The sequence below is a fragment of the Orbicella faveolata genome, unplaced genomic scaffold (genome assembly GCF_042242905.1).
Source record: "Orbicella faveolata isolate gen_17 unplaced genomic scaffold, um_ofav_v1 contig_46, whole genome shotgun sequence".
Taxonomy (NCBI): Eukaryota; Metazoa; Cnidaria; class Anthozoa; order Scleractinia; family Merulinidae; genus Orbicella; species Orbicella faveolata.
In genome coordinates, this window is record NW_028301576.1 from 15,052,824 (window position 1) to 15,076,688 (window position 23,865).

A 23,865-nucleotide genomic window follows, 5' to 3' on the forward strand; every position below is an offset into this window, starting at 1 on the left:
ACCAGGCCCTCTAGTGAGTTTGTTATTCTGTAGCAATCGTAGCGGTCTCTGTAAGCTGGTAAGAGAGCGACGCCGTAAGGATCGCTCCACGTTTTTTGCGGTGCAACGATCCTATGGAAACCATCATTAAATTGTCAGATAGATACAGGGGAATAATATTCTTTTTTTTCTCATTTTCGTCATTCCCCGCGTGCCGTTGCTTTGAGCTCGTTACAAGGTCCCTTACGTTTCACGCTCCATCGCGCTTTACGCTGGTCCTACAAATCGTGCTCGCCCAGCGGGGTTCGTCCAATGAAAACAAGTGTATGTGTATTATAGTATATTTATTTTGGTATCTTTTAAAGGGCAAAATTAACCTGAACTATAAACGGTACAATTTTCGCCTGCGTTCTTATTTTAATGTAAATATAGTAGTTACGTATGACTATAATGTTAAGTTGTTTCTGAGATCACCTGAAAACAATATCCTATACGAGAGTAAAAATGTATATTTCATAGTTTCTTTTAATTAAAAAAAATTAAGTTTTACTATTTTTGTAAAAAAATAGTGTTATCGATACATAATATTTAGAAATATAATGAAGCTTAGTAGCCATAACTTTTCTTGTAGCCTCTCTGGTAAGTCTATTACTTTTGCCATCAAGTTTTATCAATAGGCCATATGCGAGTTACCCTGTGCCTCTGCTTTAAAACGAGTCTTCGTGGGAAACCATTGGTATGAAAAGGTGTTCCGCCTACAAGTTCATTTTCGTGCAAATCAAACTCATTTTCACGTGTAAAAGGTTTTGCACGAAGAATCGTTTTAAAACAGAAGCAAAAAGTAACTCGGAAATAACCGATTAAATTGAAGACATTACACGTTTGATTTCATTACATTACAATGAAGATATTGATATATTCATTGTGTCCAAGTCATGTTACGACTAGCATTTCATGAAGACGGACCACAATGTTATTATTTTTCTTATACTGATGTTGCAGTTATTTATTCGTGTCGCCACCGGGTGCACTATTCTTTGTTTGGTCTTTTCAGATCTTCCTCCTTTTGGTTTAAATTCTTAGCTTTCTTGCCTTTGGTTCACTTGAATGTATGTTCTTCCAGAGAAGCTGCTTTACTGAGATCTGGTAACGGTTTCTTAAAACCCTCACGCCCATTCAGGAAATACGTCAGCATTGTCCCCTTTCCCTGAGTGAAAAAGAAAAAAGAAAGTAAGAAAGCACTTGTGTGTCTACCATCTTTCCCAACACACTTCATTCGTAGTGTGTTGTCTCACACACTCTGAAATTAAATTTGACATTCAGCAGCATCATAAACTGCAACAACAGTAAGTGCAATTAGAACGGTCTCCTTTCCGTTGTAGCTGGAAGCAAAGGAATTCAGTAAGGAGCGAGAAAAAACAAATAAACACAGAATGAGAAAGTATTCTTTTTCTAATTAATCATCTATTGTGATCGTTTCATGGTTACTCGACAAGTAATGCTGGTTTATGAAAGGTCCAGTTACCTTCATTGAAGTCCAGCCTCTCTCCTCTGTGTAGTAACCGCCAATATCATCCAATAAAGACTTGCATTGAGAACTCACATGAATCCTGAGAGCTGAAAGAAGGAATTTTATTTGAGTGCTTTCCAAAAGTTGTGAATTATCTAGGAAAATGCAATTCTAATACGGCAAAAGTTTACTCGGGTACTGCTTTAACAGTTCCCTGGACTTGTTTTTTACCATGCCGTATCAATCAGGTAGGTGTGCGTTCTTTTGGTATGATCCTAATAAGGATCAATGATCCAGGATCACTCGGATCATGTTGCATCAGAGGAATTGATGACTCCACCCTAGGTGCGGATTCATCGCTTTCTTTGATGCACCGTGATCCAAGTGATCTTGGATCATGGATCCTTATCTAGATTAGCTCAAGGGAACGCAGGAACGCATTCTGTTGTACACTGGTGATGAATCGGCCTGTCCATTATTCACCTTAATTTTGTATCACTTTGAGAGCAATGAGCTTTTTATTAACTATCTGCAAGGTATATAACTTACCAAGTCCACTAGACTCCATTCGCGAGGCCGTATTGACGGTATCACCAAACAGGCAATATCGTGGCATTTTAAGACCAACAACACCAGCTACACATGAACCTGAGGATTGGATAATAACCGATAATAAGCCAACATGGCTGTTTACAATGTAATTCCAGCTTAAATACTTGCTTGCTCAGTTAGTCTTTTGACATTGTCGAGCTTGGACACAAACAAAATAAAATGACTGTGGACAAACAAGAAACTCTTTAGCCATTGTAGTTTTAAACGTCTCACAAAGGATAGTTATTAAAGAAGTTATGCTACGCTGCCTTCAAATCGACAGAAATGTCAACGTCAAAAATGTCAAATGTCAAAAACACTACAAAGGTAATAATGTAGTTTTAGATAAACATTTAAACATAAAAATTGGCAAATCACAGAGCGTTTCAATATTATCTTCATATCATTTTGAGTGATGAAATAGAATATGCTATGGTTTAAAATATGTTATATTTCTTTTCTCGGTATACATTAACATAACATATTTTGTTTGTTTTTTTTTCCATAAAAGTGATTTTGAGAACATATCGAAACGTTCTGTTATTTCTCAAATTTTTATTCCTAAAGATAATAATAAGACAAACTAAAAAATATGGATGGTTAGGATTTGGAAAGAAGAACGTGGAAAAACGAACTGAAAAATTAGATAAAAAGTTTCAAGATGTACCCTACGTCACGTTGATCTTCATTAAGCAGTTAGCTCTACTGAAAAACGAAATGGAAACATAACTTCATAACAAAAAAGTTAAAGAAGTCAAAGTACAGACCGGAATGGATACCAATCCTTAACTGTAGCTGTTTCTCTGGCAGATGTTTAATTTTAAAGCAGCACATGTCACTCAGCAGATCCAAAGACATGTTTGCAATCTCCCCTGCATGATTGATACCATTTCGGTTTGGTAGTCCAGATACCACCATGTAAGAATCTCCAATTGTTTCAACCTAAAGAAAATGGTTTAAATTCTTCAAGAACAGACATACTAACAGCAGACACACCTACAATCCTGGCCAAAAGTCCTTGGGACACTTGACAAAGTGCCAGTTGGTGACACATTATTTTGAATTGGGAAGTCATTATTCAATTTTACGAGCCCCCTTCCCCCCAAAAGCAACGTTTGAATAGTGGTTTTACTTTGCATGAATCAACATCAACATTGAGTTGGGATGAGTAGGGGGAGGTGGACTGAAAGCAGTAAAAGTGCAAAGTGTCCCAAGACTTTTGACCAGGATTGAAGTTACCAACCCCTAATCAAAAAAATGGAAACAGAAAACAACGGTGCAACAGCAACACGCAGGAATAGCAAACACAACAACAACAGCAACTGCAAGAACAGCAGGGATAGCAATGACAACAACAAAAACACCACCACCAACAACAACGTACTTGTCAGTAATAACCCAAAGTGCCTTCTGTGACGTTACCTTACCTTATAAACATCATGACAGTCAATAATGTTATCAAAACAGGTGTAAAGGTCATTCAGCAGGTTTACAATCTGTAAGCAATGAGAATATTCATCTCAGCTAACGTGTTGCTGAGACGAGAAAATCATTCTACCAAAAAACAACCAAGTCCTGAGATTTTTTTTCAGATATCTGCAGCAGTGGTCAGCAGTCGTAAACAGAGAGTGATTCAAGTTTCAGATTTGAGCAAAAATGTGAGCGAATGAATGAAAATTTTATTAATGTGTCAGTTATTATAGCGTAATGGACTCTAATTGGTGACGTAATTAAAACTCCCTACCAACAATTTAATGAAAAAATCAACTGATAAGAAACAACTTAAAAAGACAACCCTTTCCACAACCCTAATGAAATATTAGTTGATTTCCAGATGAAAACAAATAGAGTGCTCGACCTATCATATTAATAATTACCTGTAGTGGTTTGCTTATGGCAGCCAATGAAGTGAAACCCACGATGTCACTGAAGAATATGGTGACCTGATCAAAGGACTCTGCTGTGACAGGCTCACCGCGTTTCAGTTGCTCTGCTACAATCCTACATAGAGTGAAAAATTAGTCAAACAACTTAATTTTCTTTAAATTTTTTTCCCGTTTATAATATAACGCTCGTTAAGTCGTTTTTCCCTTACATAACAGATATTTTTCATTAATTATATGTTTCGTATGAAAGTGAGAAAAACTTAAAACAATTGTTTATCTTTTACGGGCAAAGCTTTATATACTGAGGAATTTTACGATCTTTAGCAAATCATTCAGTTAAAATATATCATCATATCATCGTATAAAATGGATCGGACGGTTCATGATTTCAAGCAAAATAAACATTTGTAAAAGTACCCTTCGGAAGAGAGGGGAAAAAAGGAAAACAATTCCTCTTCAAGGGACCACGGTTTTGTTTACTCTCGCAAAAGATATCTTTGCTATTCATTTCTCAGTTTATGTTACCACCACAACCACCGTCAACCCCATAACGTTAGGCCTATATGGATAGCGCCTCTTTTTACTTTGTTTATACTGTAGCTTCCTTACTTAGGTAACATTCTGTACAACAAAGCGTCCGTCTTCTGTTTTTCTTCTTCCAGTTGTTCAGTCCTTTCTCGCACCACTTCCTCTAGATGATCTGTGTATTTTTCCATCAACAAAATCATATTATCCATTATGTTGATGTCCCTGTTAACAAAAACGACAGTGCAATTTAAGTTTATGCTAGATAGAAAACCTTTCAAAATTATTGGAATTATGAATTTTGCAAGTTTAGCCAAGTTATCTAGCTTTGAGATTTTGGTTCGAACGAAATACAAACTGGTGAAGGTTAAAAGGTATAGAGGTTTGCGAATGCGCCGAACCAGGAACTTGCTTTTAAACGTCTTTTCCAATCAAAAATTTTCTTGCGCCATTTCATGGCGAGGACTATTTGTTACAATGCTTAGCAACAAGTACCACGACCTACCACTGACTCGATCAATTCTCCAAAATGAGTTCCAGCTCGAAATGGCACTCGATCTCCCTTCTAGAAGAACACGTTTATATCGTTGAAGATTTAGCGTAACGTGACGTGTTTATGGTTTTATGTCTTTGAGAGCTGACTATTCTAATATTCAGTGAAGGTTTCTATATTTCACAGAATGTACTTACTTTCCATTGTTAATCCTCTTAATTGTCAGGAGAATATCACTGAACCTTGGTCTTACGCTGGGATCTTCATCCCAACAAGAATTCATCATTTTTATATAAAGACCATCACCAAAGGTACTTGGAATCAGTGGACGGAATGGAGGAGTTTCTGATTTTCTTACTTTGTTGACAATTGCTGTAAATGTACAGAACAATAATGATGTCTTGTTATTGCATGAATGTTTACCGATATAACTCACAGTTAATGTTATTTATATTGCTGGATACAGTCAGACATGCTGTGATATTCCATTTTATTGTGATCTGAGTGTCACATGTATGTGTTGTGTCATTCGTTCACTTCTGTTAAGTTAATTTAAGACATACCGGTTTGGAGGACTACCTTTGTTTTTCGGCATTAGACAACTACAACGCTACATTGTAGCGTTTACGCCTCGATATCAGAATTCATCTCTGTTGAAAAACTGCCAAATGTTTATTCACTCGACTTCTTCAGCACATGCTTGCTCACTCACTCCATTGAATTCCAAAATAAAAAGTTACAATATTTACATGGTTATAACGCAAGTGTTATAACTAACTTCCACACTATTCACTTGACTCTGAAGATGACTTGCACTCAGTTTATCAAAGCGTCGGTCATCAAAAACAGTTCTTTTCAGAACTACCGTCATCAGGACGATCACCTCGGGTCCATGTACGTCACAAACATCCCTCAAAATTATCTGACATTGAAACGTAAAAATAAAAAAGAACGCACTTTTTGCTTCCATAAAGTCATTCCTACAATATGGAAGACCTCTGAGAAGAATTTCTTGTAAAATAATGCCATAACTGTACACGTCTCCCATTTGTGACCTAGACGAACTCTTTTTTTCATCCAAGTGCTCCGGGGCTCGCCATAATAACCCTGCAACGTAACAAAGAAACGTTTTAAGGTAAGTGGGCGGACAATTTGCTGACTCGCCAACATCGCAAGAGAAACTGAGTTAAATCAGTATTCGCATGGTTGCGTAAGTCTTGGTAAAGCGCTGCGAGCATAGGAATGGCTCCGAATAGATAAAAATTATTATTATTATTATCATTATCATTATCATTATCATTATTATCATTAAGTCGATGAAGTTTAATGAAAAGCGAATACAATTAGTGACAAAAGTAGCTCAGACCATTTTAATTAAAGGACACTTGACCCATTCTTTTTTAAATGCAACTGGCTATAATCGACTGATACTCCCGGTCACCTAATTCAATATTGTGCAGGTGCTGTGGTCCTGGTAGTCTCAGAGATAGAGAAAACCAGCATTGTTTGGGGGAAGCAAATGTTACCAAGACGTTTGAGAGTGGTATTTTACACTTTTGCCGCCCATTGTAGCTTGTGGATGTTAGGACGCTCGAATCTGCCGCGATTCTCATGGTTTCAGGATTTTGGCGTAAGTTTTGATTAGGGTGGTGGTATGAGTTTAGCGTTATACACTCCATAATTTGGTTGAAGATGAGATAAAGCTGGTGAATACTTACGATGATATTCTGCATCGAGGCCAATGTACGAGTTGGCTTTCTGTCCTCCTTTAAACTTTTCTAGCCCGAAGTCAGTTATTTTACAAACCCATCGGCTATCTATGACACATTTAGACGATCGAAGATCACCATGGCAACCAATCGAGCTTTTGTGCAAAAAGCACATCCCCTGTTAAAAGAGTCCAACAAGACATTATATAAGTACAAGAAGATTCAAAAGACAGAAATGCCGGCATATCCACTAAAATGAACGGGCGTTTGCAAAAGAAGGTGCACCCTTTCAACTTTACTTATTTGCTATTTTCATATAGCCAAAAAAACGTAGAAGTGTTTAAGATATTATGCTGCTTATGTTTCAGTTCAGTTGTTATTATTGGACTCTATTTACAGAAAAACAGCTTAACGTAAGATGGTTTACAATGATCTAGGAAAAATAAATACAGATAGAAATTAACTAGAAGAAACAATATTTAATTGTGTACAGTGACCAAAGTAGCCAATGAGCTTTCCAGTTGGTCACTGTCACGCTAAGTTATGCGTTGGCCGCACGCTAAGTTATGTCATCAGGAACAAAGATTACACCTCAAGTGTAATCTGAAGATGTCTGCCAGCTGATAATAAGTCGTCCTGTTCACCGGTACATCTACGATGTCCTTTTTAAAAGTATTATTTTATGGAAATCAAATGCTGTAACTCGAAAAAACCTAGTAGAGTTTGTTTTACTCCTTATGAATTCAAGCACAAGCTATTTGCATGTTCTTACTCTAGCAACATCGGAAGCAAAGGACATTTGAAACATCCAGTCCAACTTCAATTTTTCGTTGTTCAAAACATCCTGAAAGGAAAAGCCGAATGAATGAGTTAATGGTCATTGACAGCACGATATAGTTGAGACTCTTCCCTATCAACGTTGGAACCTTGCCACCTCTGTGTGAGTAAAACTGGCAGAGGACCAACGTTGAAATAGGAAGTGAACTCACAAAAAAGCTTCCTTTTGCGATCAGTACACTCCTTTTTTCTAGTAGTTGTATTGAACATAGTTTTTAGAGGGAAATGGTTATGAAGCTCGGCGAACATCAAAGGAGCAAACAAAGATGTCAAGATTTATGTAGGAAGGTCCACGACCGTGCACAATCTTTTGTTTATCGCTCATACACTATGCATGAATTACGTAACCAAAACGTTTCTATTGATTAGTTCCTCAGTACGGCGGGAGTACACAACGATTGTGTTTTATGCACGCTCACGGCCAAAAAAGAGAACAAAAACATACAACAAAGAAATTTTTCGGGTTTCATAACCATTCCCCCCTATTAACTCTGCATTGAAGATTAAAACTACAATGAATACTCAGCGTAATCAGTATGTATACAGCGACATTACCTGTAAACTTCCCTTGTTGCAGTATTGTGTTAGAATCCATATGTTTGGCGAATCCACGGACGCACCAATAAATCGATTGATGTTCGGGTGTTGGAGATCGTACACCTATATCAATGAATGAAAATGTTGTAAAATTGTTGACTGACTGCAAGAAAACTTGAATGGTTGAGTCGGAAAAAACTCCATGCAATAGTTGATCCAGTAAGCTACTTTTAAGAGCTACAGTCAGACCATTTTCAAAATCAAAGGCAAGGTTGATAGGTGCTAAGTTACTTTCACCGAAAGCATCAAGAGAGACAGATAGGTCATCTGACTCACTGTAATTAATGACTTTGCGTACGAAAGTCTAAGTCAGTTTCTTTACTTCGTAATAGGAGATTGCCATGATGTCCCTGTAGAGATATTATAACCACCAATGTATACACATGTATTGCATGCACTGATGACACCATGGGTAGTAATTTCGTATAACCACAGAATTGTTCTGGACTCGTGCTACTTGACACCCAAGATTAAGCTGGCATTTGTAGGTTAAACTGAGTACCTCTTTTAGTTCCATAAGAATTGTTCTGGACAGATGGGCGTGGGTTTTCCTCAGCTTCTTAACCGCTACCACGGTGGACTGTTGATCAATAAGTGTATTACATCATTCCTTTTACGTTATTCAACTCTCTCAGTAGGGGGATTTTACTTCATTTGTATGCAATATATATCCTAATAGCCAAGAGCGAGTGCCGTACTGGGAGAATATCGGCCCGAAGTCTTGACAGCACTGGCCGGTTGCAGCCAAGTCCATACAGAAAAGAGTGAGGGCCGATATTCTCCCAGTACCGTCCCCAGCAAGCTTAGTTAATAAGAGATTTATTACATGACTGAAAATGTTTGGAAAAAATGCCACGATCACGGACTGGAAAAAGCGCGAAATTCTGATTGGGATCCGACCAGGCGTATACTCACGTCGATGTTAAACAAAACAGAAGGGAAAGAGAGTTGGATGAAAAAAAATAGTAAATAAATGTATATGTCACACAATCCGGATAACTAAAGGCCAAAAACTTTCCTCGTCGTTAACCGAAGAGAAACGGGAAGCCATGCATTTTGTTTCTCTTCGGCTGCTCAGAGGAGAAGTGTACTTTGGTAATCACCTCCGAGTTAACCAATCAGAACGCGTGAAAAGCATTATTCACTTGTGTGCTACTTGTATATACTAACATTGGACATAAGTAGGTCATGCAGGGGTTATCCAGTAACTTGAAAAGTTACTAAGGGGATAATTTACCTCTACGATTTTGATTAAATCGTATCAAGAGAATGTTGTTTTGGGGTCTCAGTCGCTTCAAACATAGTTTTAAACTATGCTAGGAGACCAATACAAACCTTGTAAATTGCCACGTTAGTAAATACTTGTCCTCGCAATTCATCGTCATCAAATATCTTCGAAGACAAACTGACCTCACCAAAACTTCCACTAAACATTGAGATCTGCCACAACACATGAAAATAAGTTAGTTATCATGGCTTGAAAAAAATCACTGTTCTATCAACTGCTATTTCTCTGTTATCCCCTCATCATTATTAAAAAAAAAAAACAGGGGATTGAAAAGTGACCTTGTATGCCAATTTAACACTGCATGCCTAATACTTAGATAAATTATAGGAGTGGCTACTGTTCTATGAAAGGGTCTGAAATTTTGATAAAAAAAATCAAATAGCTAACAGTTGTCTCTTACTATACTTCTCCCATCCGGCGGTTTTCTTGTAAATTTCACATCAGCTGAAGAGACTTTCCATTGTTGGCTCTGAAGTGATACTTCGAATGCCTTCCTCCTACAAAACGTAAAGCAGCAAATTACGTAAACAAGCAAAAAAAAGAAAATTGGGCTTAAATTTTTACAGTTTGCAAGTGAAATATTGCAACGAGAAAGAAGTATCCTTAGGGTTGCAGCAACCACAACATTTTGCCATTTACGGGTATAAATACTTATATCGTAATGATTATGGTTTCCATCCCCATACAAACCGGAATTGAGATCCGCTTTTCTTTAAACTGCATTATTTGCTGAGAACCGCGAAAGACTCGTGTTTTTCCCTGATAAAATGATCGATTCATCGGTTTACTAAATGAGCGAGTAGCGAGTGAACGTGTAAATGAACAATAGGCCATATTTGTTTTTATCGGTACTGGTCTGGAACTAGTTTGCAACGGAGGCTCGTGTGGGGGAATATTTATGTCATTTCCTATCTACAAAAACAACCCGCATTAGCCTCAGTTGCAAGCTAGTTCCAGTCCAATACCGAGAATACGAAAATGGTCGTTTGATACGATTCAATGCTTACCTATAACATATAAGAAGGGCTGCCATACAAATTATTAGAGCAATAAATGCCGAGAGTACGTAGACAGCAAGTTTCCAAACCACTGATGAGATAAGACAGATACACCTTTAAGTCAGTCTAACAGAAACATCTACACCACATGTGCATTAAATTGATCATTTACACGGGACGAAGATATTCCTAGATGAATGTAGATTAGTTCAAAGAATGTTCATTGAACAAAAGGAAAAATATGATGTTCTGTGTTCTCTTGGTTAACTTCTTTCGCCAATTATTATAAATCTACTAGCGTTCTATCACGAATGTCGTTCTCTGATTGGCTAAGCTACTTACTATCTATCCTGTTGTAGGTAGTGAGCAGCCTAGTAGTGTACGCTTGTTAACAAAATGGCGGCCGCTTTTTTTCGGATTTAGATAAAGTTTTGAACGACTAGCAGATTTGTACTAAAACAATTAGATGAATCGCTTTCAATTTCTACGCGTGATAGTTGACTCGGGCTATGCCATCATCAACTATCGCGCGATAGAAATCTCTAGCTCGTAACCTAATTGTTAAATACAAAGCGGTGCTTGATAACTATTACATTTTGAAGGACGGCCAGTTTTTAATCGGTGAAACAACGTTAAGGACGAATGACTAGCCTAGTTGACCTAGTTCCACTCTTGCAAGATCGGGTTTCTAACAATCTTGACAATTCTTGCTTTCATTTCATACCCCTGGAATTCACCCACGACGCCAACAACAGTGTTCATATTTGCCCTCTGGGTGGGTGGTATAATTGAACTAACCGTCCACCAACGCTGGGAAGACATATGTTGGTTTTGGCAGTCAACTATATTTATTATCAGAAATATCGATAAATATTGAGCTCACTGTGCCCTTCATTGTTGCCAGTAGTAGTTTAACTGAGGGCAACTGTATCACCAGTTTCTTCCAAAACAGTTTTCTGGTCACAGTTTAGGATTCTTGAGTTCAAACAGTTTAAATGTATAGTGCCGCATAAGAAATTGATTTTTTTTACCATATCCCAAACGGAGAGAATCTATACATCACTTAGGATTTCAGGTCTTGAAAACTCAACCCACTCAAAACAAAGTGGAAATTAAAGATTGAAATATTTAACGACCTTTGAACAAAATGACAGAATTATCTTCACACCTGGAGAAACGCAGAATTCATTATCGAAGCCACAGTCAGGTCTTCCCTTTGGAGCGTTTACAGTCCCTCCCGGCCAATACATGCTGCTGTTGGTAAACTCGAGTTTCTCTGAATGTCGGAAGTAGTTCGCTACACGCTGCATCTTGCCATTATGGAAGTTCTTCATTTGGAGGCTTAGTGCTCTGTCACCATTTTCATCGATGAAAACCGGCCCAGAAACTCCTGAAATTGTACAAATGACGTTCTAGAAGAGCTTTGAGAAAACTGGTTCATACACGTTCAAGTAGTGATATGCTCGTGTTATCTGAATGTTAAAAAAAAAGAGGCTAGGACGACATTGGTAACTAGTATTTAGTACAAGTAAAACTAGAACTAAAACTACATTTACAGCTACATGAACTACACCACCACCACCAACAAAAACAGCTAAAACAATTACAACTAAAACTGAAAATTGTTTATAAAAGGCTAAGAGTTACTAAAAATTTTATAAACAAAAACGTTTTCGACCGTACGGTCATCATCAGTGGTACATCAGTGGTACATCAGTGGTAAATGAAAATGGTTAGCAACGGAATAATAACAACGGCAACAACAATAACAAACAAGTGTAGCTAGAACAACAACTAAAATTACAACCGGTTAGCAACAACAAAAACAACTACAACTGATTAGAGTGGTTTCAATTGCGTGTCGAAAGTAATCAGGGAATTACTTTGGTTCTACAACGGTTTGAGATTGGCTGAGTAGTCTAACTGGTAAGTAATCGGTTTGGTCTGGTTTTACGACAATCAGCTGAAAACCGCTTATAATAGTAACAACATCAACTCTACTCGAACAAGTGAATTAAAAATCGTATCATATTCGGCTACCAAAAGGTAAAATTAGAAATTGATAAAAGAAAAGCTAACTGATTGAATGATTTACAGACAGACACACAGACAGAATAAGAGAAAGAAAGCAAAGGAGACAGAGAGAACTAAGAAACCGCCATTACCTTTTTCAGTACTTTTAATTATCACAACAAATTATTTTGCGTTCCCTTTTATCAGGAAATCTTTAATAATTTTCATTCTAAGGACTAACATCTAGCCTAATAAATTACTGCAAAAAACGTTTACAATTGTGTGTTTTATATATCTTATAAGGAATTAGCGACCTTCAAAGCTCCTGTTGGTCATGTGCTTCATAAGTTCTCTTCCATCTGTAAAGTTTCCTCCATGTGTTATAAGATCATGGACGGCGAGCGCGTACAGTACGACAGCATCATGGAGAAAACCAGCGTACAAATCAACCTTGAAAACAAGAAAAATTCAGATACAGCTAATAAGACAAAAATGATACTTCAATATACCACGCGAAATGATAATTTGAGTATCTCACATGGCGCTGAGGAGTAGCTAACCAGAACAAATGAAGGTTCAAGATATGTCAGTGACATTACCCGAGACATGCAGGTTTCTGTCTATTACCGTACCCAGACTCGTAATGAACCAATCAGAAGCCTTGTCTACTCTCTGATATCCTGCGATATCAATTCACTAAACTGATATGGCCGGATTGCTGGCTGTAACTGCAGCCTAAGTTGGGTAACTAATGTACATGTATACAACTCGGGGGTGGGAGGGGGGGGGGGGGGAGGTGGGGCTCTCATATAAAAAGGACGGGGGCGCTCGTCAGAAATTTTGAAAAGAAACCCCTAAGATACCAAGGTCCTGTTTGTGGGTGTGGCTAGACATAAAGGTACTAGGAAAGCGCCCGCTGTGGATCTGAAAACCCTAAGAGGTACCAAGCCGCTAAAAGGTGCGACGAGTACCCCCGTCATTTTTTTGTAAGAGTCCCATCCGGGGTATATAGCAGTGTACTCCTTACTTTATCGTCTGGCTGCATATGATATCCGAGGCCGGCAAACTCTGGCATTTTTTGTCGAACCTTGTCCTCAAATCTCTGATATTCTTGAGTTTCAGGAATATAGTTAGCAATGTCCATAAGGCCCTCAAATGCTTCGCAAGCATCTTCGTCCCTTCCGTCGCTTCCTTTACAGTTCTCAGGTGTAATTTCAAAGGTGAAGTAAGCATACTGCGTGGTTATCATGTCTAAGTCGTGGAGGCTAAGCATTATCTGTCGTATGGAACTTCCATAACCAACAAGGATAAAGACTGAAAAACGAAGATAGTGTGCAGGAAGATGTATACAACAAACAAACAAGCTTAGAAAGAGAGCCGGGCAATTTACTAATAAAACATGAAAAGATTGGAGGTGAAGCCTCGTTTACAATGCAAAATGATACTTGTTGTGATGGATGGTAAGTAATTTCAGGGCATTCGCCATGAGAATGAAGTAGACAAAAAAAAAAAATTGCCATGTTCGCGCATTAGATATATTTTTCATGCTTAAATTTTACGAGAAGTAGGTGTGAACAAGATGTAGCACACAGTTGTTAAGAATATTTCGGGCTGTGCCGGCGTGTTCCCGATTTAAAGTACATGCCCAATGAAATGAGTTTGGTCCTTTTCTGAGTAAGAGCGTCCCTTGGAAGTAAGAAAAGCCTTCAATGTAGACCAAATCCCGTTTTGGGATCGACCTTAGCGAATTTTCTCCTATAGACTTCAGCAAGTTTACAAAACTTCAAGAGGAAATAAATGCTATCTCGTCTACGCTGACAAAATCAATGTGGCTGCCATTTCCTTTCCTTTCTGAAAATTTTCTCTCACGCTACCCAGACGGGTAGTCTAGACTTCTTCAAAGTCCTCTTCCTCGAGCCCTTTGCACTTTGGTTTTGAAGGTAGCGGGAATTGTTCTCGTTCGGAGCATGGCCTTTCCACAACTATCACGTAAAATCGCCTAAATAGCTTTTCGGAAATTCTCAAAAATGTTCCTAAATAACACAGAAAATTTTCTAAACATTTCGTAAGAAACCCTCTAAAAATATCTTATTTTTGATTTAAAAATAAACCGATTTTGAATCACTCAGGCAAACAAATTTTCAAAATTTCTTGTAGTAGTAGGAGTTGAGTAGGAAGATTTAGCCGCTTCGATGTTACCAGCATTCGCCATTTTGTATAACTGCCACTTTAGCGATTTTAGTGATATGGAATACATTTTTTCAAGGGGAAAATCGCTGATTATTTCTGGTATAGAACTGAGAATTTAAAAAAAGCTATAAATATTTCTAAATATCCTTAAGTTTTCTAAATATTTTTACATTTTCTACATATCTCGAAAACTTCTAAATATCCCCCAAAATATTCGACTATTTGTGGAAAGGCCTATTCGGAGCTCGACCATCGCAGGTCGACTTGAAGCAAGTCTAACGAGAAATCGGGCGCACGTTTGTTTCTAAACAATAGCGCATGTTCTTAGGCCCCGAGATGGCCCCTGTTCGGTTTGGTTAATTGACCAGTTGTAAAAATTGTTACGACGTCAGGTTACATTTCTCGTTTATTCTTATAACAGGAAAGAAGTGAAATTCCATTTTATGCCTCAGGCGAGCCCAGAAGTGCTGGTATAAAGTGTGGCGTGGGTTCACGTTTGAGCTACTCCCAACTGGATCACGCTCGAGTATTTTCGATTGTTGAACAAATATTTATTCATTAGTTGGTTTTTCCTTTCTTTAGGTTAGTTCAAGAGACCCAACGTAATTTGCAAACTGCTGCCAATTTTCGTGAGCCGTGGCAGGTCTGACCAGGACTGCAGTTCGTGACGTTTCTATGTTAAAATATAACTTTTAGTAAATTTTCAAAATTATGTACTGCAAGCAAAATCCAAAAAAATATCCTATGTGTATAAAATAAACTCAGACAAAGATTTATCTTGTCCATTAGCCCCTAAGACCACTGGGATGCTGTTTACATTTAACAAATATTCGAGGATTTGTATGACAGTGCGAATGCTGAACGTCACATTGTCTTATAGCCAAAGGGCATACATAATATTGGGTTACTTAACGGTTCAGAAAACCATATTATAAAATTATTTACTTCTCATAAGTTCATTACGTCTCCTCCCTTGCTTTATCGACGAGATTTGCAACTGTCCAGACGAAACCGACTAGTTTACTTAAAAGGAAACTCGGTGTTCAAAGAAAGATTTGCTTTCATGAAAGTCATTGGTCAGAATCGCTTGAGGACGTCACTGAGGCCTGTTCATATCTACATTATTGTGTCTATATTTGCATATGCCTTCAACATGTCATTACTACAGAGTCAGCACATAAACATTTTACGAGTGCTTTTGTTTCACAATTTCCGTAGTAATTCATCCTTTGTCGCCAAGTCTTTTGAAAAATAATGGATAGAGACGCACGAAAGATGAAAAACAATAGTTCGGTTGGAGGTGTTCTCGAAAATGATCTCTTCTCTTCTCAAGTCACGCACTTTTTGCACGAAAATTGACGTTAATTATTCAGTGTGGAGAGCTTTTTGAAATGACAATAGACGCTAAGTCATGCTAGGTTTTTCATTCGCTTTAATAGCAAATGAAATTTTGCTACTTTACGATATTATTTTCGAAATTAAAAAAAAAAAAGATTTGTTCACGTTTGTCATCAATTTAGTTCATCCGTGCCTTATGAAGCTACTCAGTACTAAGTGAATCATGATACAACGTATCTACTCGATTTAAAAAGAGCCCTTTAGCTTATTTACATAAAAGAAAACTGTACTTGACGGCCACCAAAGAGGCTAATATTATTTCTCCGGATTTCGAACAGTAGGATAACAGCTTCCAATATTAGATCAACTTCAAGAAAACATGACCGACGTAATGAAACGAGTCTGTTATCTCATAAAAGCAACCCGACAGGGATCCAGAAAGAAAAACTGCGATAATCTGACTTCGAGAGATACAGAAAATAATACAATGCATGCAGGTGGAATAATAATCTCAGTTGTACTTCGTGGGAATGACTCAGCTGTTAAGGGAATAAATGATGCAAAACCGATCGTGTTAAAGGAACAGTCATTCTGCCAAGGCAGCGCGTTGAAACTCAAATCTTTAAATAATTTACAAGTTTTCAATTAACCTCGCACAAGCATATTTATCAAGGCGTTATAATAACCGATATGGCCCTGGTGCATTTAAATCTGGAATTCTACTTTTCTTGATGCGATAGAAAGAAAAGCGCTCTTTCAGGGCTCTTTCTGCTAAAAAACGTCATTACTTTTAAGGTGCTGCATGCAGTCTGATGAAATGGGATGAAAAGGCAACAAAAAGCTAAGGTATATGTAACAGTAGCAATAAACTTTTGATAAACTTAGTGTCTAAAGGTGTTTCAGTTTTATGTTGCTGTGATTCATTCGCTTTCTACGTCGCTGAGGGCCTGTCGCGTGATAAATACTTACAGCCTTGTCATGCAGATACCAAAAAATATTAACTTACCATGCGCCACTTCTCTTGCAGAGAGAAACATGCTTCTGAATTGCTCATCGGTAGTAACACCCGGGCTAAACACTTGAAAATAGGACACCATGTATCCCCCGCTTTTTGCGTTATCGATTTCATCTTTAACAAAACTAGCGACTTGCGACCAGAGGCTTTCCGTTGAAGACAGGATCGCAACTCGGTCCCAATTATATTCTTCCATGATCTTTAGGAAAAATTTTCCGGTCTGTGCGTACGTTCCGACAGTTCGAACAAATGTGGGGTATTGAACTTTATCGGAAAGCGTGGCTTCGCCGCAACCAAACGATATCATTGGGTTGTCCCAGTGTGCGGCTAAATACCCTCCCGGCATACAGCCAACCGAACAACCTGGTCCAATAAAAGCATGAATTGGTGGTGTCTTCGCTTGCAAGTCGGCCATGGATCTCAGCGTGGCTCCGGTGTCACATTCACTATCTCTCCAGTCGTAAGTCAAGTTATAATCCGGTAGCAGATTCAGGTCGTTCTTTATCGTGTCGAAGGCAACAAGCAATGCGGACGCCATTCTCGGTCCAATAGGCCAGGTTCCATTCCACGGTATCAACGCAGCAAGTCTTATTTCTTTACTCGTTGCAGGCCGTTGCAGTTGGAATTGGAAAACTGTCAGCACTAAGGTAATCAAGCGCTTCGCTGTCATGTTCACAGTTGCTAGCACTGGCAGGAGCAAACAAAAAATACCCGAGGTGTGAACTGGTGTCGTCCTAGACTACTTCTCGAGCTAAATATGCCAAGTGTTTGTATTTCTATTAGACATGGTCCGGCCTAGCAAGGTGCCGGCGGCTTCCTCGTCCAAGTGACTGAATTAAAACGTATTGCTTTCAATTACATAAATCCTGATTAAAATTTTCCTTCGAATCATGGAACAATAACAGCAGCTGTATCAGTAAGTTTCCGGTAAACCGAAAGTGCTAATGAATACGAATGGAGCGCATGAGCCAATTTATTCACTTTGCCTTGTCAACTTTGGATGTAGATTGGTTTGAATTATTCAAACGTTGGAGTAATTTAAATTCATGACCATCGATAACTTTTGTTTACTTTCATTTGCCTTGTATATTCATGGAGCGAAGCTGTCAAAATGATAAAAATAACTTAAGCTGGCTTCGGAAATATACATCGGTTAAAAAAGAACAAAACAAAGAAGGAAAAAATGGTTAGTTGATTATAATAGAAGCAACGAATGATAGGTATAAACAACCGGATCAAGCGAAACGTTCGCGAATTAAGCTCACCGGCGTAATTTGGCAATTAATGTCAACACCTGCAGGTATGTAAACGGGTTAAAGACAGTTAATTTAACAGTCCTTTCTGGCGGAGAATTCTTACGAAGATTTGACTGTATATTAGGAAGGAAGTTTAGTTCATTAGACAAACTGGTCCTGCCATAAAAATGGATTTGAGGTGTAAATGCTGACATTTTTATGATGTGTTCTTACTTGAGCAAAATTCATATACTGTAAAGAGAAAGACAAATATCGAATTTTTTTGTTGAAAGTAATATATAGCATATTTTGTAAACCTAATGGTGAAGGCGCGATGGAATTTGGAATTAATTTAAATGCCGGGGTTATTGTATGACAGACTTGTCAAACTGCTTTAACCCAGAGGGCGAACGGAATTCAAACTCCTTACGACTTGAAGTTTCAACATTACACCGAATTATACGTTTTCTTTAGCGTTTATACAAGTGCAAAAAGAAAATAAAAGAAACTGTGAGACATGAGCGCTTTCAGGTTTGCGAACGTAGTTTGAACATGACAAATTATCAAAACTTTTGAAGTATTCTTTTTCTACTGTCAAACAGAACATTGCTAATTAAGCCCATTTGGAGCTTAGTCCTGTAACCTCCACCCACCATTCAAGGCTTTTCCGTATTTAGAATGAAATATCAAAAATATAAGCCTTTATGGGGGTCACTCGTGAACAGGTGCAGTTTTCAACAAAAATAACAGAGCCCTGTTTACATTTCATCGCCGAGTGTTGTACGATGAGAAGCAATGTTTTCGACTCCTTTCGTGACTAAAGATTTTCATTTGACTAGGAATAATCAGTGTCGAATTTGTCAGTGTCGCAGTAAAAAAATGTCGCTGGTTCTTGTTATATCGAAGTTGGTCAGAATCACTTTGCAATATAATTTGGTATTTCCAAACTAATTTTCTTAGTTGTACAAATCACATGAAAATCATGGCGACGTTTTTCAATTAGGAGTTAGAACAGTTTATTGGATCCTTTGTTTTACACCTGCGTTTTGATATGCTAATAACAACGTTCATTTTTAAGATTGTGCTTGTATTTCCTTGAAAACTGTTCGACAGAGGTTTTACACAAGTATGTAAGTGATTAAGAGATGCTACATGATCGAAAAAACAATGAGCCTGTATGCTATTGAAATATACTTTAAAATCTCAAGGAGAGAGCCAGTTACAGGTTAATTAGAAGAATAAATTATTTACAGAAATTTGAGACGTAAATTGTCTGAAAAGAATTTCCAAAATATTTTGCCTTATTAAGTTTACAACGTGCTAACATTTTCCGCCGCTCGCTAAGTTAAGATTTGTTACTTTGTTTTGTGCAATTGCAAGGTCCTGTAAAGTCTGTAGAGTGTAATATTTGAAGTTATTAGTCGTTTATTAGTAGATGCGTCCTTTTTTATTTGCTCATTTATAGTTTTAGAATTCGCTAATCCGTTCTTTGCATTAAACATTGATGCAGAAAGTGACAGAAAAGCTTTCAACGAAAATTGCTTGTCACTGTATGTTCAGGGTCTCCTCCAACGGGAACGTCGCTAAACAAAAGGTTTAATGAGCAGTACAATGTCTGTGCACGTGCGTTATAATTCTTGGTACACTTCTTTGCCGTCCTTTGCAAAACAACAAAGTGAAATGACCAAATTCTGCGTTGTCTGGAGAACGTGAGCCACGATGGATAATTTTTAAAATTTATATTTCGAATTTTAAGCTGTGTTCCATATTCAGCTTCGAGATAGTTTTGACAGAAAGAAACAAACTAAATGACTTTCGAGTATCGGGAGATTCGTAGGTAAAATATAACTTCACTTATATGCTTCTGATCGTATCTATAACAGAATTCTTGATCGCGATTGGTTCTCCGCGCGCCTATTTGTCACGTAATCTGCGCGTCATCACATAGGTGTCCAATTACAGGAATCCAGTTTGAACTTTTTGTAATTGGATACCTACGCCATTCGCACTACAATTACGCGCACTTTAATGGCTTCCTTCTCAATGTTTACTACAGTTTTTAAAACTTATGAACAGCGCTACGAAATTTTTCACTCAAAAGAAGTTCTCAAAAGAAATTTCAAATTCCGAAATTTGTTATAGATACGATTAATTAGTAATTGGACCTCGCATCGTACAATTCAGGGAGTAATCGTGCCCGTAATTACAATTCTGCCTCTGCAAAACAACATCAAAGAACCAAATTCTGCATTGTCTGGAGAAGGTGAACCACGAAGGCTAATGTTTTAAATTGCTATTTCAAATTTATCGCTGTGCTCCAAATTTAGTTTTGTGATAGTTTTGACAGAGATAAACAAAAACAAATGACTCTAGGGTATCCGGAGATTCGCAGGTAAAATATAAATAATTCATTTTTCAATAGACGTTGTCCTTGGCGTTGTCGTCGTGGTTACTTAGGTTGTTTACCATTTACCCAAAAAATCCGGAAATTTCGGATGGAATGTAAATGGAAAGATTAATTTTGTCTACCCGAACGGAAATTTTCTCTGGAAAACGGAATTTCTTGAAAGGTAGACAAAAATTCCCGGTAAACGGAATTTCCGAATGGAAAATGTGCGTTGTATTTCCTAGTTTTTACTAGTTCCAGGCCTTTGGCTTGGATCACCTTTGATCCTATCTTCCGGGAAGAGGTCGTGGAAAGGGAACGAGCACATTCCCCTGGAACTTTCCATTCGGGGTCATTCCCATTCCCATTCCCCAGTCCCATTTACTACAACAATCGAGCGACCGGTTTTTTCGAGTTAATGGTAAACAGCCTTTAAGTCCCTAATCAATCAAACGTTGTCTACCTCATACTCGTAAACTACTGATGTCAGCACAAAATTGTCATCGACTTGTGAAGCCAATTATATGCCAAATGGCTTACTGAGCAAAACAGAGACAAAGGAATCAAGAGGAAATCAACGTCGAAATTGAAGTTGTGCTCTCTACGAGATCTGAGAAAGTTCATTTTAGACTCTATTATAACACTGTATTTATTGCTAACATTAAGATTCCGCATAGTTTACATCTGCCATTTTGAGTGCAAAGTCCTCAGCATTATTATTTTGTCTGAATTTTGTCCGAAATCAGTAAAACTCAATCCGAGTTGAAATTGTCGGCTCGAAATAATTCGTCCGGAATATTAATAAGAAGGGTCCTGATTTTTTTTCGGTTTAATAGGGAGTTTAAGTAAATACGACAGCGAGGCGACGTCGATTAAAATACGAATTTATATTTTACCTACAAATCTCTCTATATCCTAAAGCCATTTGGTTTGTTTCTCTTTGTAAAACCAAAAAGAAACTGAATCTGGAACACAGCGATAGATTTGAAATAAAAATTAAAAAAATTAGCAATCGTGGTTCACATTCCCTGGGCAACGCAGAATTTGATCATTTCACGTTATTGTTTTGCAGAGGACGGCAAAGAAATGTACCAAAAACTATAACGCACGTTTACAGCCATTGTTCTGCTCTCTAAACCTCTTGTCTAGCCACGTTCTTTTGCCGTTGCCGCCGTGGTTTTCTTAACTCCCTAATGTTGGAAATGGATTTGGTGCTGTAAAACGATCGAGCGGCGGAAATAGTGCGAACACAATTCTTACGAAAGCGCTGCGACCAGCAAGACTTGTAACAATTCACAATTCGCTTGACGATAATATTGCTATTATGTAGTTGGTAAATAACCATTTTGCGGATAGAATATCAACACCAAAAAATAGAAAGGTGAGCTATGGTGAAAACAATTATTTTAGAACATAGACATTTTAGGTCATATCGCTCATCATTCGGATTGACGTTCCGACCTGTCTGAGGAAGCGTTCAGGTTCGATTTCTGTTCACTGAGAACTTGAAAATGCTTTTTCACGAAGCCTGTGTCACAAACTGATCAACAGTTTTGTTTTTAATAACCAAACTAACCTGATCCAGCCTCACATATACAAAAAGAAACGTTCATTTACTTCACTTACCGTAGAACCAACTATCTGGGAGTTTCCCTGTATTATTATCAAGCTCCTAAGTTTTACATTTCGTTTGATTTGTTTCCTCTATGAAAAGCACTCTTGTCCCTCTTAGAAAACTATCTGTAAAAGCAATTAGCGACACACGTGAAAATTTACAATTGGCTTGACGATAATATATTGCTTCCTCTATGAAAAAACTGTCTTGGTCCCTTTTAAAAGTCTAAGCAATTTATCTCGAGAACAATAAGCAATATCTAAAAATATTTTCTCTAGTCTTGACGTTACGTTATTGTCATGTAGATGATAGCATATTCAAATTTAACGAGGAAGCTGTCCACAGGTAGGCCTTGAGGCCGGCCACTTATGGTTGCCGTGTCCAGTCTTCTTTAGTGCTTTAATAATGGGAAGTGCCACAAAAAATGCTGAATTTTCCATCTACTCTGAGGAACAGAAGAGGCGGAGAGGCTTATGGCCTGGAACTACTGATTTTACAATCATACTTGATATTTTAATATGAATATCACTCTGATATTTTTTCTGTTGTATTTATTTATTTTTTTATGGAAAGTGGGAAATAGAACTTAAAGTTAACTTATCGGTATACTCCGAAAATAGTTGAAAGCCCACCGCACAAAAAAAGTCGGTGTTAGCTGTATATGAAAGGTTGCTCCACACAACCAAAAAGTGTATTTTTTAAAAATTGTATGATAAAAAGAAATAAAAACCTGAAAGGGGGTATTAGTGAACGGATGTGCTATGCTGTTAACAGGCAAGAGTGATATAAATTGATTCACTTGTTATCACATAACATTCAAATAGGGTGCGAGTGCAAGTTTGAATAATCTGCTAGAAATATAACTATGTTCAGTAGCCGGCGAAGGCTCCATTTGCGTGCCTTAAATGGCCTCGTAGATGTCAATCAAGACTAACAATTGTTCATGTGTTCTCTTTTGTTAAAAAATAGCCAGAATAATGAAACTCTTTTCTCCAAGATGAACGTAGACACGTGAAAACAATCCACGAAACCTTCGCGAATCTTTCAGATTTTATAACATCAAGTTCGCTTTGTCGGCAATAGAAAATTAATGAAAAAACCATTTATCAGTTGATCCAAACCAAGATGGCGGCTGTGCTAACAGCAACGAATGGGCCTGCTTCAATTATTATTAGTAGCAATCTAGTCAACGTATTATAAGAAAGGCAATGCGTTCACCTTTGCCTCCATGCCAAACAAGACTTATTTTCTTGCCACTATTCGCAGCAGTTTCTTTCATGCTCAGTATAAGATTTGGAGCAAAATGGCAATCGCGTTCAAAGAGACATAGAGGTGAAAAAGAAAATAGGGGGTTGGGTGAGGGAGGGGAAAGTAAAAACCAAAAAAAAAAGGAAAGAGAACCCGGCCAAAAGGATGGAGGGGTCGAGCGTGAAAGGGAGTAGCAAGCGTTAAGAGTCTGCGCTATAGAACGCTAGTTACGTGAAAGTGATATGAATACATTAGGGAGTCAGATCTTATACTCGCTCTGCGCGGGACTGGTGCGAATAAATAGCTATTCTTATGCCTGTGCTCGTGCTTATGTCATAGCGAAAACCAGGCTTAAACGGTAAGGTCATCAGTTGCCTGGAAGCAATTTTTTTACGTCTCCTGATGGCAGCTT

The 23,865-nt window shown here is 37.9% G+C and overlaps 1 protein-coding gene across 2 annotated transcripts; it reads right to left on the minus strand.

Moving 5' to 3' along the window:
• Positions 1-308: 308 nt before the first annotated feature.
• On the minus strand, positions 309-22,444 carry LOC110045861 (atrial natriuretic peptide receptor 1-like). Of its 2 annotated transcripts, XM_089277398.1 has the most exons (21): positions 22,217-22,444; positions 16,961-17,656; positions 13,454-13,740; positions 12,741-12,876; positions 11,582-11,803; positions 10,423-10,504; positions 9,816-9,912; positions 9,463-9,567; positions 8,630-8,707; positions 8,086-8,190; positions 7,466-7,537; positions 6,703-6,871; positions 5,942-6,091; positions 5,182-5,356; positions 4,576-4,716; positions 3,958-4,081; positions 3,508-3,576; positions 2,848-3,022; positions 2,039-2,137; positions 1,505-1,596; positions 309-1,186 (listed from the first exon to the last, which is right to left on the minus strand). In XM_089277398.1, the coding sequence occupies exons 2-21, from the start codon at positions 17,637-17,639 to the stop codon at positions 1,079-1,081; spliced, it is 3,165 nt and encodes a 1,054-aa protein (XP_089133524.1). In that variant the 5' UTR covers positions 17,640-17,656; positions 22,217-22,444; the 3' UTR covers positions 309-1,078. The 2 variants fall into 2 exon arrangements, with proteins under 2 accessions (XP_089133524.1, XP_020607147.2); XM_020751488.2 differs by lacking the exon at positions 22,217-22,444 and having other exon boundaries at positions 16,961-18,245.
• Between the last annotated feature and the right edge of the window lie 1,421 nt (positions 22,445-23,865).

Coding starts and splice junctions, on each gene's coding strand:
- LOC110045861 (XM_089277398.1), bottom strand. CDS start 17,639: ATGACAGCGAAGCGCTTGATTACCTTAGTGCTGACAGTTTTCCAATTC. Junction 4,082..4,575: donor TTGTACAGAATGTTACCTAA/GTAAGGAAGCTA, acceptor CACTCTATGTAG/GATTGTAGCAGAGCAACTGA. Junction 1,187..1,504: donor GAGGCTGGACTTCAATGAAG/GTAACTGGACCT, acceptor TTTTTCACTCAG/GGAAAGGGGACAATGCTGAC.